At 46.3% G+C, this 16400-nt stretch overlaps 1 protein-coding gene across 1 annotated transcript in view; it reads right to left on the reverse strand.

Annotated features, from left to right (window-relative positions):
• Positions 1-4347: 4347 nt before the first annotated feature.
• Positions 4348-16400, reverse strand: part of mgat5b (alpha-1,6-mannosylglycoprotein 6-beta-N-acetylglucosaminyltransferase B) — a gene marked incomplete at both ends in the record, with an annotated part of 133331 nt that continues 121278 nt past the window's right edge. Inside the window, 6 exons of the mRNA XM_084465126.1 lie at positions 4348-4546; positions 7370-7647; positions 9208-9282; positions 10986-11102; positions 12511-12657; positions 13742-13906. Coding sequence (XP_084321252.1) covers positions 4348-4546; positions 7370-7647; positions 9208-9282; positions 10986-11102; positions 12511-12657; positions 13742-13906 — 981 coding nt within the window. The remainder of the gene's footprint in view (positions 4547-7369; positions 7648-9207; positions 9283-10985; positions 11103-12510; positions 12658-13741; positions 13907-16400) is intronic.

Here is a 16400-nt window from a genome sequence, read left to right on the forward strand (position 1 = left end):
ATAGCGGCTCCTGTGTACACTTTGAAAGTCACCCTGAGAGAGGGAGAAGGCTGTGAGGAGTGAAACTCTGCGTTTATGAGCCCAAATGACTCGGGCCGGTGGTGATAAATTCCTGAAGAGCACGTTTTATGTTGGAGTTACGTGTTTCTGTTGCCGGTTGGGCGGGCCAGACTTTTATCGCCTTCGTTCTTCTGTCCCTGGCTTGCGCTCGCCCCCCCCCCCCCCACCTCTCCCTGTCCTTATCTCCCTCTCTCTCCTTATCGCTTCGTCTGTGCATCTGGCACATAGGGCAGATAATAGGTTATTTACTTGCTGTGTTTTATATTTCTTCTGTCCTTGTCATTTCCAATCTTTCCACCATTGTTATTTTTTAATTATACTCTGTTGTCTCTGTGTTGTTTCCCCTCACCGCTTCCAAATGAAACGTCCTCTCTGATGTATTTCTCCCGTCTATCCTGTCTGTCTCCCCGTCCGCCTCGTACGGCCGTCTCTCTGCCTGCCTCTCTCTCTCGCTCATAACAAACCAACATCAGCTGAGGCCACCGCAACACTGAAAGCCCCCCCGCGCCCCCCCACAACACACACACACACACACACACACACACACAAGCCTCAGTGATTAACCTTCTAACGCATATGAATTGCCTACTTACTTCACGGCGTTGTCACAAATTACACCGGCACGTCTGACATTTTCAAACATTTCCATTCAATTCTGCGGCTCAGGCGAACACAGGCGCGCTCTGACCCGTGGAAGAGAGGGAGAAATAGATTTTTTTGTATGCACACGGCCTTGTTGCATCGGTATGATCAGTGTATGTATTTCATTCGGGAGGATCTATTACATAGGGTTAGGGAGAGATCAAAAATGGTCATTGTCATCGGAATTGCCCAGGCGTTAAAGTGAAACACAGGGGGACTGTAAAAATCCCGGACCGTCTCCCGGTTTTTTGTTTCTTCTTTACGATGGGGAATGGAAGAATCTTCTTCTGTCTTTGCATTTGACATTTTGTATCCACTGTTGTAGAGATTCAGGCTGCTGGCCAATGTTACCCTAATCCCAGGTGGGCGCACGCACACATGCACACGCACACGCACACACACGCACGCACACAAACAAACACAGTATTATAAATAAATGTACAATATTTAATAATTTATCCAAAAGCAGTATATCAGGCAGATGTGCCTCAGACATTATGGCTCTATGATAACATGTCTTGCTGCCAGATTTTACAAAGAAAATATCAACATCAAATGTTCATAACTGTATTCAAAGTAAGTGAATTTTGCAGCGTTGCCAATAAGGTTTGTTCTGCCAGAAATCTACAGGAATCGAGTCGCAACATCCAAAATAGATTTGTAGCTCCATTAACTGTTTAAATTAAATACATCACATCACATCAACTTAATTATTTATCAAAATAAGACGAAATGAGACATCTGCACAAAGACACACTGCGTCTGTCCATGTGGCGTGGTGACGGACCAGACGACCACACACATGCAGGGTGAAGTCGTCCAGCCTTAACTCCCACAGGTATCATGAACGGTATCACAGGTTTCACCAGCCTTGGCTGGTGAAAGTACAACGGCCACCGATACAGTGACTGTTGTACTCCACAGCCAACTTTGATGACTTCACCCTGCAATTGAACCTTGAGGCCGGGTGATCTCACAACTCTGACTCGTATCATGACCGCTTTACCCAGAGAGTTCCAAAGAGTTCCAACATGTGTTCCATCTACCACCATGTGGGGACTTTATATATTATATATATAAAAATGTCTACACAATTTTTTAACCTAGAAAAAATTGGGAGTCAAAGCGATCAGCCTTGGCTGTGTAGTACAACAGCCACCATACAGTGGCTGTTGTACTACACAGGTGTATCTGACTCCAAAAGGTATCATGAACGCTACGTCCACTCAACCCAGAGGGTTCATAAGAGCTCCAACTAGTGTTCCATCCGTCCACCAGGTGGTTGAAAGAGTCGATTACGTTGAGTTACATTGAGGAGAAAACATGGATCTCATTGAGAATGGCAAACACGTGCTGACAGGCAATCCCAAATGCTGGTAAATGGAGTTTGCAGTTAAAATGCTTTTAATTGCGTATACGTACCCAGGGAAATTAACTTTTAAAAGCCATTAGCTAGATTACTAAAACAAATTTACATTTTTGTTAGCTTCTGCTGCAAGTCTTTTGCCTGCCAGTTAGTTTTATCTTTTTTTTAGGTTTAGAGGGGATGAAAGATGTTGATAATTTAATAGGGCACACATTTTTTTGATTGCTTATTCAACTGACAATCCACTACAAAAGCCATAAAAATAAATGGTATTTCATAATGGACACAGATGTTGAAGTTGGCATGGTTTATAAAGACAAAAGGCGAGAGGAACTATATTTGGGTTAGGATAATGATAAGATAGGAGATATTATTAAATGCTACGTTAAAAGTACATATGTATGTATGTGGATATGTATGCATATATGTGTGCATGCATGTATGTTTGTGTATGTATGCATGTATGTATGTATGTTTGTATGAATGCATGTATGTATGTATGTATGTATGTATGTATGTATGCATGCATGTACCGTATGTATGGATGTATGTATTTATTGATGCATTAATGCATGTATATATGTATGCATGTTTGTATACATGTATGTATGGATGTATGTATGCATGCATGTATGTATGTATGGATGTATGTATGTATGGATGTGTGTATGAATGCATGCTTCGTTTTTCCTCTTTTGAATGTTCTCACAGGACACCTTGGGATCTTTCGCTCAGCGCCCCTCAGTATCTCTTGGGCTTTGTCCGCTGTCCCACCCTGTGTGTCCGACACCATCGATTCACGCTCATTGGACAAAGGTAAGTCATTAGAGTTTAAATTGAGCGGAAACAAAAGCTCCCTAAAATCAAAAAAGCTGTCCTACAGGTGACGATAAATGGATGGATGGTTAGGAAGCCAATTGAACGGACGGATGGAGAGATGGATGGACTGTTGGATGGAGGGAGGACTGTGTGTGTGTGGGGGGGGGGGTAGGGTTACATAGGGATACATGGATAGATAGGTTAAGAGTTGAGATGTATTTGAGGGCAGACCCTGAAACGTAGAAAAAACATTACACATCTAAGAGGCTCCCATGGGAAGAAAAGGAAACAGACTTCCACGCTGCTGCTTTATGACTTTTCTCATTTGTTTATTCAATCTTTTGACAGTTTTTGTTTTTTTGGTCACAAAATTCACAGGACTCTTAAAATCCACTTAGCTGGTGGGGGGGGGGGACCCCAAATTGAAAAATAATCGTATACCTTTATGTTCGTTCTGCATCCCCTCTCCATCCCCCTGTGTGTGTGTGTGTGTGTGTGTGTGTGTGTGTGTGTGTGTGTGTTTCCTCATGTGAGCCGAGTTGATTGCATTGACCGCTGTTGCCGTGCACTCTGGGAAGTCAGACAAATGACTCCGTCCATCATAGCAGGAGGGAGGGAACCGGAGAGACAGAGAAAAAAAAAAGGGCCAGGATGATAAGCCGGTTGTCCATCATCCCTTGTCCAATCACAACACGCCGAGGAAAAGAGTGGAGATTAGATATTGACCCGGTCTTGGCCTCTGCAAATCGAGATATTTCAACACTTTTCATAGGTTGACGTTTGGTCTCTGTTTGGCGGGGGGTCTTGTGTGGACGTTTCAAGCTACGCAACACAACTCCCGCTTATAATTGACGTCAAAAACCCTCTCTCTTAAGAAAAGGGTGTAAGATGTCACAAAGGTGTCACATCTGGTGGCCACATGACGCTGATCAATGCGGGGTTAATACTGACATCAAACCTTTAGGGAAACACACTTCCTGGGTAAACTAGCAGCCATTGATCATGTGACCCGTGTTCTAGACCCCAAGAGCCCACCGATCCGTATCGCAGCCTCGAACTGCACGGCTATAGGAGCTGTCACAACAACCCCAACACAACACAAAGCCATTGCTCCATTACTCTTTTTGGCACCTTTGGCTTCTTGCATCGAACCGCGTCTACGCCGCATATTTTACCATTTTCTGCATACCTTGTGGCTGTTTGAAAAAGACAAATAGTGCTTCACAGCGCTGCCCGCCTGGGGGATAAGGGGAGCCTCTCCAATCAATCCTCTGTTGATTTTCTCCTCGCCGGTTCCGCCGATACGTCTCAACACAACCGCTCCGCAGCAATTCTCTCTTCCAACGCCTGCATCTGCTTATCTATCCACCTTAATCCCCCAAATCCATATGTGCCTCCTCCTTCTGCTTCTCCTTTCTTTCTACTTCTTCTCCTGCCTGTCGGCCTCTGTGGTGCGCTCATCATAGGCACTCCTTGCACAGTGCCACCTGTCCGCGGCGGAAGTCCCTGCAGGGGCAGAGCCGCCTGTACCTGGGGGAGTGGCCGGCGCAGCTGAACAGCAGGGGGTCCCGCTGGAGGCTGCACTCGCGCCGCGCCACTGAGAAGGCGGGCAGGACGTGGTTGGACTCGGAATCCAGCGCCTCGCACTGCACGTCCAGCCTGCAGGGAGCAGGAGGGGGAGGAGGAGGAGGGGGAGGAAGAGGGGGAGGAGGAGGTGGGGGAGGAGGTGAGGGAGGAGGAAGAGGAGGAGGTGGGGGAGGAGGTGAGGGAGGAGGAGGAGGAGGAGGTGGGGGAGGAGAAGGAGGAAGAGGAGGGGGAGGAGGAGGAGGAAGAGGAAAAGGAGGATAAAGAGGAGGAGGAGGAGCAGGAGGAGGAGGAGAGGGGGAGGAGGAGGAGGAGAGAAAGAGCAGATGAGTCATTTGTGTTTTGCATCAATAAATGGATGGGAGAGAACTACGAAATGCCTCTGGAGTTTAGATTGGGCTGAGTACATAGGCACATAGGAGTGGAACAGAATAACACACAGGGGGGGCAGGGAATCAAGCTAGAACACGGTGTGGAGTGGTGCAGAGACTGTAAACCTATTTTACACACATTTTTATTATTTGGTCCAAGATACTAGATTGTTGAGGTTTGTAGAAGTTCAAAATCAAGTCAATCTCCTGCTAGATCAGTAGGGGGGCTGGGCACTCGGCATGGCCAATCAGATGTTGAGGGGGTTTGTGCCACTCTGGTCGGCCCCTTCCCCACTGGACACGCCCCCGTCTTTGGGTTTCTCTCCTTTGTCACCGATAGTAGTCTTAGGAAGATAGCTGTAATTGTTCTGAATATTACAGCAAGAAAATTCATTCCAACAGGTTGGGGATGTGTCCCTAGATTTCCAGAGGGACAGTCAGTAAAAATGAATTTAAATTTCACAAGGTCTGTGATAGGGAATGAAATGATGTGGCAGCAATCTGTCATGCATAGAAATGACTCGATTTTCGAACTGTTATTCGCGCTGGATCCTCCAGTCCTGTTCATTCAACACGAGTCATGGAAAGTGCAAAAGTTAAGCTCAGGCAGTCTGAACAAAAGAAACAGCGGTGGCAAATCAAATCGCTCTGCGCCGTTGGCTCAAATTCACCCAATCGCAGACAGCCACACATTCACACAAGGTTGGAGGTGTTCAGTCAGGCACCACAATAACCAGCTCATCAGGAGCATTTAGACTCGGCTGCCGTCAATATTTAACCAGCCTCACTGTTGTACCGGCAACCCCTCCAGCTCTCCAGCTCTTAATAAAGTTTTCATGAAGAAAAGAGAAAAAAAGTATGTTGTAGAATAGCTCCATCTGAAATGAAATAATCAGCACCAAAGAAGTGCACATTCAAAGCTGGCCAACTTCGAGTGGCAGCCTCGGTGGAAACCCTATATGAGATGTTCCCAACTCTCTGCAACTCGAGTTCTGCATATGACAAAGGAAGTGAGGAATGAAAGTAATGAGGGTGGAGGAGGGGGGGTGGGGGGGGGGTGAAGCAGAGGCGTACAGTAGCGGTTTTACACTGCAACCACCACATTAACACATAGAAAAAGAGTGACGGTGAAGTGAGAATTTGAGGTTGAAGATGTGGGGGAATGACTTATGAACTGACAGAAAAGGAGAGGAGAGAGGAGGAGAAATGTGTGGCGAGCGGAATACAGAGCGATAGAGAGAGAGAGCGAGAGAGAGAGAGAGCGGGGCGCACACGAGAGAGAGAGAGAGAGAGAGAGAGAGAGAGAGAGAGAGAGAGAGCGTGAGAGATTGCCTTAAGACAAGTGACAAGACAGAACAGATAAAGAGGAATAGATACTGGGAAATGACACAGGTGATGATGATGTGAGGGAAACACACACACAGACACACAGACACACACACACACACACACACACACACACACACACACACACACACACACACACAGACACACTTATAATATGTCTGCAAAGGGGGTTTGTGTGTGTCTGGGTGTGTCTGTGTGCGTGTGTGTCAGACTGGGACTGTGGCAGCAGTAGGGCTTCACAGCCGAGGTAAACTGGAAAGGCAAGCTGCTGCTTCTTGATGTGGAGGGTCCCAGTGCTTCTCGTCTGTGGGAAATGCTCCACGGCTCAGTCGAGGCACTAGGACAAAGAGTGTGACTAAGCGCTGTGTGCTTGTTCGTGTGTGTGTGTGTGTGTGTGAGTGTGTCTGTGTCAGACGGAAATCTGGAGTGATACATCTGGAGACCGATGGATCACATCTGGAGCTCTGACGCTGAGAGCCTTGCAGAGCTCCAGATGTTCACCCAGAAAGACTGGGGCACTGGGCCCGTGTGATGGGGATCAGGACCTCGACATAAACACAGCTGTGGTGAAACAAACGGGATTGGAAGTGTGATTTACAACAATTGCTCAGCAGTCTATGAATGTATATATATATATTTTTTAATTTAAGATATATTTTTGCATTTTTTTATGCTTTATTATAGAGTAGAATAGAGATGAAGGTATGGGAGATAGAGGGGAGGACATGCAGTAAAAGGACCACGGGCAGGATTCAAACCCGGGTCGGGATCCGGACTGAGCCTATATGGAATGCGCTCTACCCGTTGAGCCACCGGGGCACCCCCGAATATATATATATAGCGGCGGATTCAATCAACCCATGAATGCTAACGTGAGAATACACCTGATTAAAACTGCGAGCTACGTCCTCATTTCAACGCAGGTGACAAAGCTGACAGCCGAGGAGAATTGCGCCTTGCGTTTCTTGAAAGATGCCCGACTTAACTCGCTGAATGCATGAAGCGTTCAGGAAGGTCTGACGGTGGCGTGTTGCTAATGAATGGTCCAGGCAGAGACCACCTTAAAGGGGCCCCCTGTTTTACCAGCAGGTGTTGAGTGAGATCAGACTATCACAAGCCGCTTCAACAGAGGGACCCCTCCAATGCCCACGCGTGGTACGTCAGGACAGCCGTCACTCACCCTCTCAGAGCCTCCTTGTTGTTGATGAAGCGGAAGTGGGCGGGCTCACAGACCAGACGGGCAGACTGACAGGTCTCGATGCAGGACTGGCCCTCTTGGGACACCAGGAGCCGCAGGGAGCTGACGGGAGGCCACACAGGGGGGGGAGTGATGTTGGCGGCCCAGCCAAGGGCTGTGGTGTTGGAGAGGGGGACGAACAGAGGCCCAGGACTCATGCTGCTTGCCACCGGTTTGGACAGGTTGCCCAGTGGGAACGGAGGCTCCGGAACACAGAAGTCCTGGAAGGGAGAGGGTACAGAGATAGAGTGAGTCAGCCTTTGTCTTGTCCTTCCTTACATAAGACTCTCACAGTCTCTCACATGGAGATCACACGGATGTTCATGTGTTCAAATGTTAGATACTGATAAACCAGGATGTGTATCTGAGGGTTATTTTTGGTACATAATCCGTTTCAATACAGTCACTAACACCGGTACACAATGCTTCAATAAGACCAGTCAGCTTGCCTTCAATTCTCTGAATATGAGCGTCTTCATCTATTCAAGGTGTAAACAGAAAGGAAACATGGAGTTCATGGTCATGCTCTTGTAAACTGCCTTTGATTCTTTTTTCGCTACAACACAGTGATAGTGGTAGAAAAATCACAAATAGTTTGGTTCATTCTTATTTTTTGATGATTGAGGCTGAATGGACCACCGTTGATACAAAACAGCTTTACCTTTGACCGCTAAATGTAATATCTATCTTAGAAAGGGAGAGAGGGGGAGAGAGAGAGAGATGGAGAGAGAGAGTAGAGCGAGATAAAGAGATAGGCAGGGGTTAGATATATATATATATATATATATATAGAGAGAGAGAGAGAGAGAGAGAGAGAGAGAGAGAGAAAGAGACAGAAAGAAACAGATTGACAGACAGACAGACAGAAAGACACATATAGCGAGCTAGCGCACGAGAGAGAGCAAGTGTGGCAGAGAGCAGAGGACCCATGCAGACAACGCTGTTGTAAATCAACACAGACACAGGCATGCATGAACAAACACAACATTTGCATGCACTAATTAGCACACCATCTTCTGGAGTCAAAATGAGTTCTACTGGGTAAGTCTCTGCTCACTAGCGGAAAAAAACACATACGCCATCAATGCCGGGGTGGAACTTGGGAGGACGTGTGATTGAGGAGCATTGTGCAAACAGTAACACAATGCACTCGCACACCCACACCCATTATGCCCAGAAGCTAACCGAGGACACAAAAGGAGCTGCACAAAATTGACGTGGGAAGTACACAGCTTTAATTATATATTGTGAGCCCAAAATAAGATGGCACTTAACACGTTTGGGATGGATTAAACCGGGAGTTGACAAGGGTAGGGAAAAGGTGGGAATAATAACGATCTACCGAAACGAGAGAGCGCCATTTCTATGCTCAATGTCACACTGCTATGACAGGATAGAGGACTGCTCTGCACAGTGAACTGACAATAACAAATAATAAATACAAAGCCAACTGTTGGTGCACAGCGGGCCAGTAGTCGGAGCTCGCTCATCTCTTTAGAATAAAATTGGAACCGAAATACGACATAAAAACATGCATAAAACATGTATAAAAACACAGCGGTTGAGAACCCTGACCCTAGGATGAGTGCATGCTTTATTCAGTTTAGACTTGTATAGTACTGAGCTGGTGTCGAGTTAGCTCAGCGCTGAATGCGCTCCACGGGGGGGGGGGGTGGGATCATGTAACGGGCGTCATGTGACCGCTGATGGTGATGCAACGCAGGTTTTTGCAGTGGAGGGCTCCACAGTGTCACTGACTCTCTGGGCTCCCGTGGCCTCACCTGGTTCTGTATGTAGGCGTGCACCCTCTCCAGCATTCCCTCGCACGTGTACTCATACGGAAGGTACGGCTCCACCTGCAAACACACACACACAACAGCACACACATGCACACACACACACATACACACATACACAAACGCATGAAACTGTTGTTATTATTCCTCTGTCGCTCGTTATTCCTCACTAATTGCGATACATCGTCTACTCCCCTTCCCGTTTTCCAGCGTAGAAATGAGAGAAATGTTTCCATTGTGAGCTCCTAATTACAGCATGCGCCTGCTTGGAAACTCATTAGTGTTTATTTGCATAGCAATAGATCACCCCCTGCTGTGCCTTGCCAGTTTGGGCAAAAAAAGGCCTACTTTGATTGGCCAAAATGTGCTTTTCTTGGTTGCGTTTCTTCGTTTTCACCGGTAGGTTTACTGCTGTGCACGAAGAATTTATTTATTTTATAACAGAATAACAGAATAAAGCCACATAAATGCACCCCCAAATTGATATGAGTGTATTAGTATTGGTATGTAATTGCATTATAGCAGGTGTAAATGTCATTGCTGGTCATTGCAGTGATATGGGCTAAGGTTCTCTGTTCACCTGGTGGGGTGGAATATAAAGTATATACAGGACAACAATAGGGATTGTTGTCCTGTATCCCCTGTTCAGGGATTAACACAGACAGCGATAAATCACTGATCCTTTGATATAGCATCCATATCAAACTATCCAATAATTTTCTCTGTATAACTGAACAAGTTAACTTTCAAACCAAAATAAGAATAATCCAAAAAACACACTGCAACGTTCAATCCATTTAAAAATAACTTGTCACAAAACTCCCGCGAGTCCCGAGAGCAACCATGAAGAGATGGTGTCGTTTTTCAAAGTAAAAGGCCCGCACTCGGATGATCATAGTGCCAACATTTGGATTTTTATGTCAAGATAAATATTAGAAACTCTCTTCAGAAGAAGTCTAAAAGTTCTCTTCCTCTCATCTTTACCATTGTTGCTCTTATGGCCCTCCATTAACTGAACAAATAGACTTAAAGCCCCGATGTTTACAGCAATGTAGCAGCACACTTTCTCTCCCTCCCTCTCCATCGCTGTCATCTAGGGCTGTCTCTCTGACTGTCTGTCTGTAGGTTTGTCTGTCTTTACCATGGACTTGGTTTTCTTAAAGGACAATTAAGAACGTGCTGATGCTGAAAGGCCTTGAGGGTTTGATGAAAGGATAACAAGTAAACCTTTGTGTGTTGTGCTACGTTTTGATTTTGGGATGGAAGGTAGAAAAGAATGCACTGCGATTGTTCCACACTGCACTGGAGCGGCAAACAGCAGACACTGCTGATGTGCTGCGATCAGCTTCGCCACGCTTGGTTTTGTCCATCGGCAAGCGTAAAGGGCCAACGTCACACTCGCACACGTTGTTTTCCAGTGTCAGACAATCCTGCGTCCTTCAAATCAACTCAATTCTCACAAACAGGTTTATGTGGAAGAAAAGAGGTCCAAGTTTTCTCCCTTTCTTGCGGGAGCTAGAGCTGATGTTGAAGGATGCAATGTTTTTCACAGCACACGTAGGAAGCAGGAGGCATACTCTCTCTTACCAAAAGAGCAGAGCCGTAACGCTGCCCCCTTTAATACGGCGGGCACTCATTACAAATGAGAATAGCAACGGGAAAAGCACAGACCAAACCTCCAGACTTCTGCCACGCACTACCTGGGAACAGAACCGCAACAAGACAAAACCTGGGAGAAGGACAGCAAGGAGAAGACGGCGTACCTTGGTCCTCATGATCTCCCTGATGGCCGTGTCAAACTCCTGGGAGTTGTTGTAGTCCACCGTCATGACGTGAGGCCTGCCGATGTACTGCTCCGCGTATGGGTGCTGAGAGGACACCTGGAGATGACACACAAACACACACACACACATGCAGGAACACGTGCGCACACACACGCACACACACACACACACACACACACACACACACACACACACACACAGGAACACGCACACACACACACACACACACACACACACACACACACACACACACACATTAACTTAGTAACTTAACTTAGTAAGAATACAATACCATGCACACATATTTAGGAAAAGTCAAGAGTTGGCTCAAAGACAAAGGTGGTCAAGACTGATCCAGTGTGAACAAGTCGCCTCACTGTTTCCCTGTGTCCGCGTTGTTACAGTATAATACATTACATACATTGCCACATCAAAATATCAATGTTGAGCAATGTTCGGCGCCACGTATTTGCTTTCTTGTAATGCTCCAAGAGATCCTGACGAGAAGAGCACGCTCTTCAGAGCACACTTCAGAGCGTGGTGAGACATGATGGTGATCGCTGCGTTGTGGGCTCTTTCATTCAGCTGAATCAACTACAAAGCTTTGTCATAACAAGACGTGTTCTACTCTCACAAGATCATTTCCACAACCATTTCACATTATGCATGACCTGACACATGAACCACGTTCGCCCTCCTGGCGGGAGAGGTGAGACGTAATGCATTCCTTGCAGAAGGGCAATGGCCGCACATGTGTACAATGAGACTTTAATGAGGAAAACACTGGAATCGTTTCATTTATTCAATGTGTCACATGTGGGGCAACGCTGCGCAAGCAAATACAATATCGGTCAAGGCGCTGAGCAAGCAATCCATACACAAGACGGGGGTGAGGGAGTTTTTAGCTTTTGTTATTAGTCCACTCATGCACTATGTTGATCTCCTGCAGGGATCGCTGAATACATGTGCTCCTGAACACTGGGAGTCTTCACCACCTACTGCCACCGTCTATCGGGGAAGACTCTAATGAACAGCAGAAGAAATTGTAACATAAGGAAAATAAAACTAAAAATCGACTTGATTATAAATGTTGGATGAGCGACTGCAGCGAGGATGGGAAGAGGCGGTGCTTTCATAGGTTCCGAGTGACTAGCGCTATTCAAACCGCGTATTGATTTTGCCCTCCAAATTTGCACCACAGGTACCTTGTACATTTAGTTAATAACTCAATACCCTATTACTACTGTATGAGTTGAATGTACGTTCAGTAAGTAAGTCTCACCTGAATTAAGCATTTACTCATCTTGGAGAAGTTCCTGACTGCTGATTTTGTATACAGTTGTATTTAGTTCCCAATTTTATTTTAAGCTCTAGAAAAGAGCAAAAAAACTGACCTCAGTGACCTCATAGCCGAATATGGGCATGAGCACCGCCAACAGAGGCAGAAGGACCAATGGGTATCAACAAGATCAGGGGAGTACCAGTTGGTAACGGATGAGCTCACCCCTCGGGACGTGGGCTTGCCTCTGAAGAACTCGTGGTTGAGTGAGCTGTGTGGAGGTTGGAACTTGGGCTGCAGGAATATGCAGCCATTGGCTATGGCCTCCAAAGGGGCGGGTCCTTCGTATGGGAAGCCAAAGCCAATGAAAAGCTAAAGTGGGGAAAAACAGGGTATGTTAAAAAAACAACACTTTTACATGAACAGTTTTTCTACGATATTTGTGTGTTTTAGTTATCTTTGTTTGTTGGATTCTGTATTTTATGTCCATAATGTTTCAATATCATATTGTTGTCTTTTGTATGTCTTGTTTGCTAGAGGTCAATTCTGGTGTTGTTGTTGTCACTACTATAAACTGCAGCTACGATAAACATATTGCGCCTTAGGGATATTAAAGACTCTACTCTACTCCAGTGGTTCTCAAACTATTTAGCTGGCAAACTCTAAGAGACTTGTGACCCCTGTCTCCCTCCCGGAATACACACTACAGCCCACACAGGACACACAGGACACACACACACACACACACACACACACACACACACACACACACACACACACACACACACACATACACGCACACACACACACACACTGTTCTGTTGTGTCTCTCTCTATTCATCTTTATCTCCATCCCCCATGCACAAATCAGCAGCCCATGTTAGCCAAGCAAGCCACGTCTAGCACTAGTGAGTAATCCATTTAAAACGTCCTCTTTTTAAAACTTTATTTTTTTATCATAGCACTTAGAACCCATTTCTGGTGGCTTTCTAGAGATAAAATGTGTTTTTGCTGCATTATAACATGGGACAATTTGGGACAATTTGGAAATCATCTAGTGACCCCACTTTGAGAATCAGCACTCTACTCAACTATCTATCTACTGTGTACCCAGCCCAGTGTCTAATGTTCTGATCTGTAGCAGGCAAACAAACACAGACACACAGACACACAGACACACACACACACACACACACACACACACACAGACAGACAGACAGACAGACAGACTCTCTCACACACACACACACACACACACACACACACACACACACACACACACACACACACACACACACACACACACACACACACACACACACACACACACACACACAAACACAGACAGACAGACTCTCTCTCTCACACACACACACACACACACACACACACACACACACACACACACACACACACACACACACACACACACACACACACACACACAGTGTCGTGCCTTGGCCTTGCGCAGCAGCTGCTGGAGCTCGTGCTGGGGCAGCAGGCCGTGGTTCTTGACGAAGGCGGGGACCTCTGGGGGTCTCTGGGTCTCGTAGTACACGGTGCCGTGCACCTCCATGTACCTGTGGAGGATCTGCAGGAAGCCCTCTTTACCCTGGTGAGAGAGGAGAGACTGCTTGAGCTTCTCCTGGAGGTGGCGGTCGGTCTGGAGTAAGTCAGGGCTGGGTGGAGGTGGAGGGTGGCTAGAGGCAGTGGGAGGTGGGGGTGGGGGGGGTTCTGGGTGGAGGTTAGTCTTGAGAAAGGTGGGTCTGGGTGGAGGTGGAGGAAGGCTTTGGCAGTGGGGAGAGTCTGGGTGGAGGTGGGTATGGTTGAGGTGAAATGTCACACATTGGTTTATTAGTTAGACGACGATCTCTCACCGCTACAATGTCCACTAGATGTGGTATAATCCTGTCTTATCATACGCAACCCTGTCTTAACAAACACAACGATAATGAGCTGAATTGTACTCATCCTCATTAGAATGTGGCCTTTGTTCCTGTGTTCCACTTTAGTATGTCACTGTGTGTGTGTGTCTGTGTCTGCGTGCATCTGCGCGCGTGTGTGTGTGTGTGTGTGTGGGGCTGTGGTCCTGTAAGGACAGATTCAGTGTGACAGCTCGCCTGCTAACAAAAAGCTAAGAAGAAGACACTAACACAGCCAGCCCTAGGCTAGTCTGGAGCTATCCGGTACAGTCACACACACACACACACACACACACACACACACACACACACACACACACACACACACACACACACACACACACACACACACACACACACACACACACACACACGAACATGCACGCACACACTCAAAGTACCCTACGGTTCTCCTCTAATGCTGCCTCAATGCTCTCTGTCATCATATATTCAGCTTCTCAGTTTCAGAGGCAGACCTCGTAATAATTGCATCGCGCCACTTCAATTTAATGTCAAACTACCTAAATGTTTTAGAAGATATGAGGGAATGTTAGTGGAGCACATTGTTACTATCTAAATGTTATATAGGATATGAGGGGATGTTAGTGGAGCACATTGTTACTATCTAAATGTTATATAGGATGTGAGGGGATGTTAGAGGAGTACATTGTTAATGTCTAAATGTTATATAAGATAGGAGGGGATGTTGTACTCCAGTACTCCACAGTGTGATTCTACTTTATATTATTTTTCCATTTAATGTTTTGGAATTTGATACTAACATTTTACATAATGTATGTTGGCCCATTGAATGGGGTATTTGCCAGAATGTGTCGTGCTAGATAAGACTTTATTAGAAGATTGTTTTGTTATAAAATATGGGTGCAGTTTTCTAATGGTGCATAACGCTGATGCCGTTAGGTTGGTCAGGTTGTTTTTTTCCGCGTAGCAGAAATGTGCCAACAGTAAAAAAGCACTTATCTTGTTTGGATTACGACCCATATATTAAAACTAACTCAGAGAGAGGAGACACAACAAATCTTGGATTGAATCATTGTGGAATGACAATTGACAGTTGAATGGAAACCCTTTTTCGCCTACTTCGTCTATCCAGCTCTGCCATTCAAAACAACATTAGCTCTATCAGTGCACTGGAGCACATCAACAGTAGGGGGCGGTGTCTGAAACCGGCAGTCTGTTATGTCTTATGAAGCGTGACCCCAGGCCAGAGTATCGACAGGCCAGCTGGTGTTAAGCAGCTTACTGTAGCCCACAGTCTGGCCCCGTTTGCAGCTGTAATTGGCGGCTGTGACGATCGATAGCTTCCTCTGCAAGGATTTTCCCAGCCAATTAGGAGATTAGCTGAAGCGCTAAGTGCAACAGACAATGAGAATTAACAGCCAGAAGACCCCCACTACAGGCCCCGCGTCGTAGCCTATGACCACACAGCCCGCACTGTGTGTGTGTCAGTGTCAGGATGTATGTGTGTCAGGGTGGGTGTTGGTATGAGGCTTTTTGTGTGTGTGTGTGTGTGTGTGTGTGTGTGTGTGTGTGTGTGCGTGTGCGTGTGTGTGTGTGGGGGGGGGAGTGCATTTTTTTATGTGCGGAGGTGGGTAGGTTAGGTGTGTGTATATGCATATGAGTATATTTGAGGGTGGGAGGATGCATGTGTGTGTGTGTGTGTGTGTGTGTGTGTGTGTGTGTGTGTGTGTGTGTGTGCCCATGGTTGTATGTGGGAGTTTGTTTGTGTAGACCTTCATGTGTAGATATGTGTGTGTGTATGTAGGTGTGCGTGCTTGTGTGTGAGTTTGTGTGTGTAAATGCGTCAGTGTTTGTGGCTGCATAGATAGATTTTCCTTCCTAAGTCTAAGCGTGACCTGAGGCAGGAAGGGGATGATTAGGGTTCTACAAGATATGACGCACCGTCCTGCCCTGATTGGCTGTTGGGTATCTGTTGGGTATCTGTTAAAGGCATGGTTGAGTTAGGTTGTTAGTTACCACATGTGGTAACAAAGACCACTGTCATACTGGCTGGATGGCGTGAGATGACGAATATACACATGTGACAGAAGCAAACACTCAAGCAATTCAGAAGATGAATAGTCATGAATATATCTCACCTGAAGCTGAGGTCCACCGGATAAGAGGGAGAGAGAGAGAGAGAGAGAGAGAGCAAGAGAGAGAGAGAGAGAG

This window comes from Micromesistius poutassou (genome assembly GCF_964030765.1).
Source record: "Micromesistius poutassou genome assembly, chromosome: 3".
Classification (NCBI taxonomy): domain Eukaryota; kingdom Metazoa; phylum Chordata; class Actinopteri; order Gadiformes; family Gadidae; genus Micromesistius; species Micromesistius poutassou.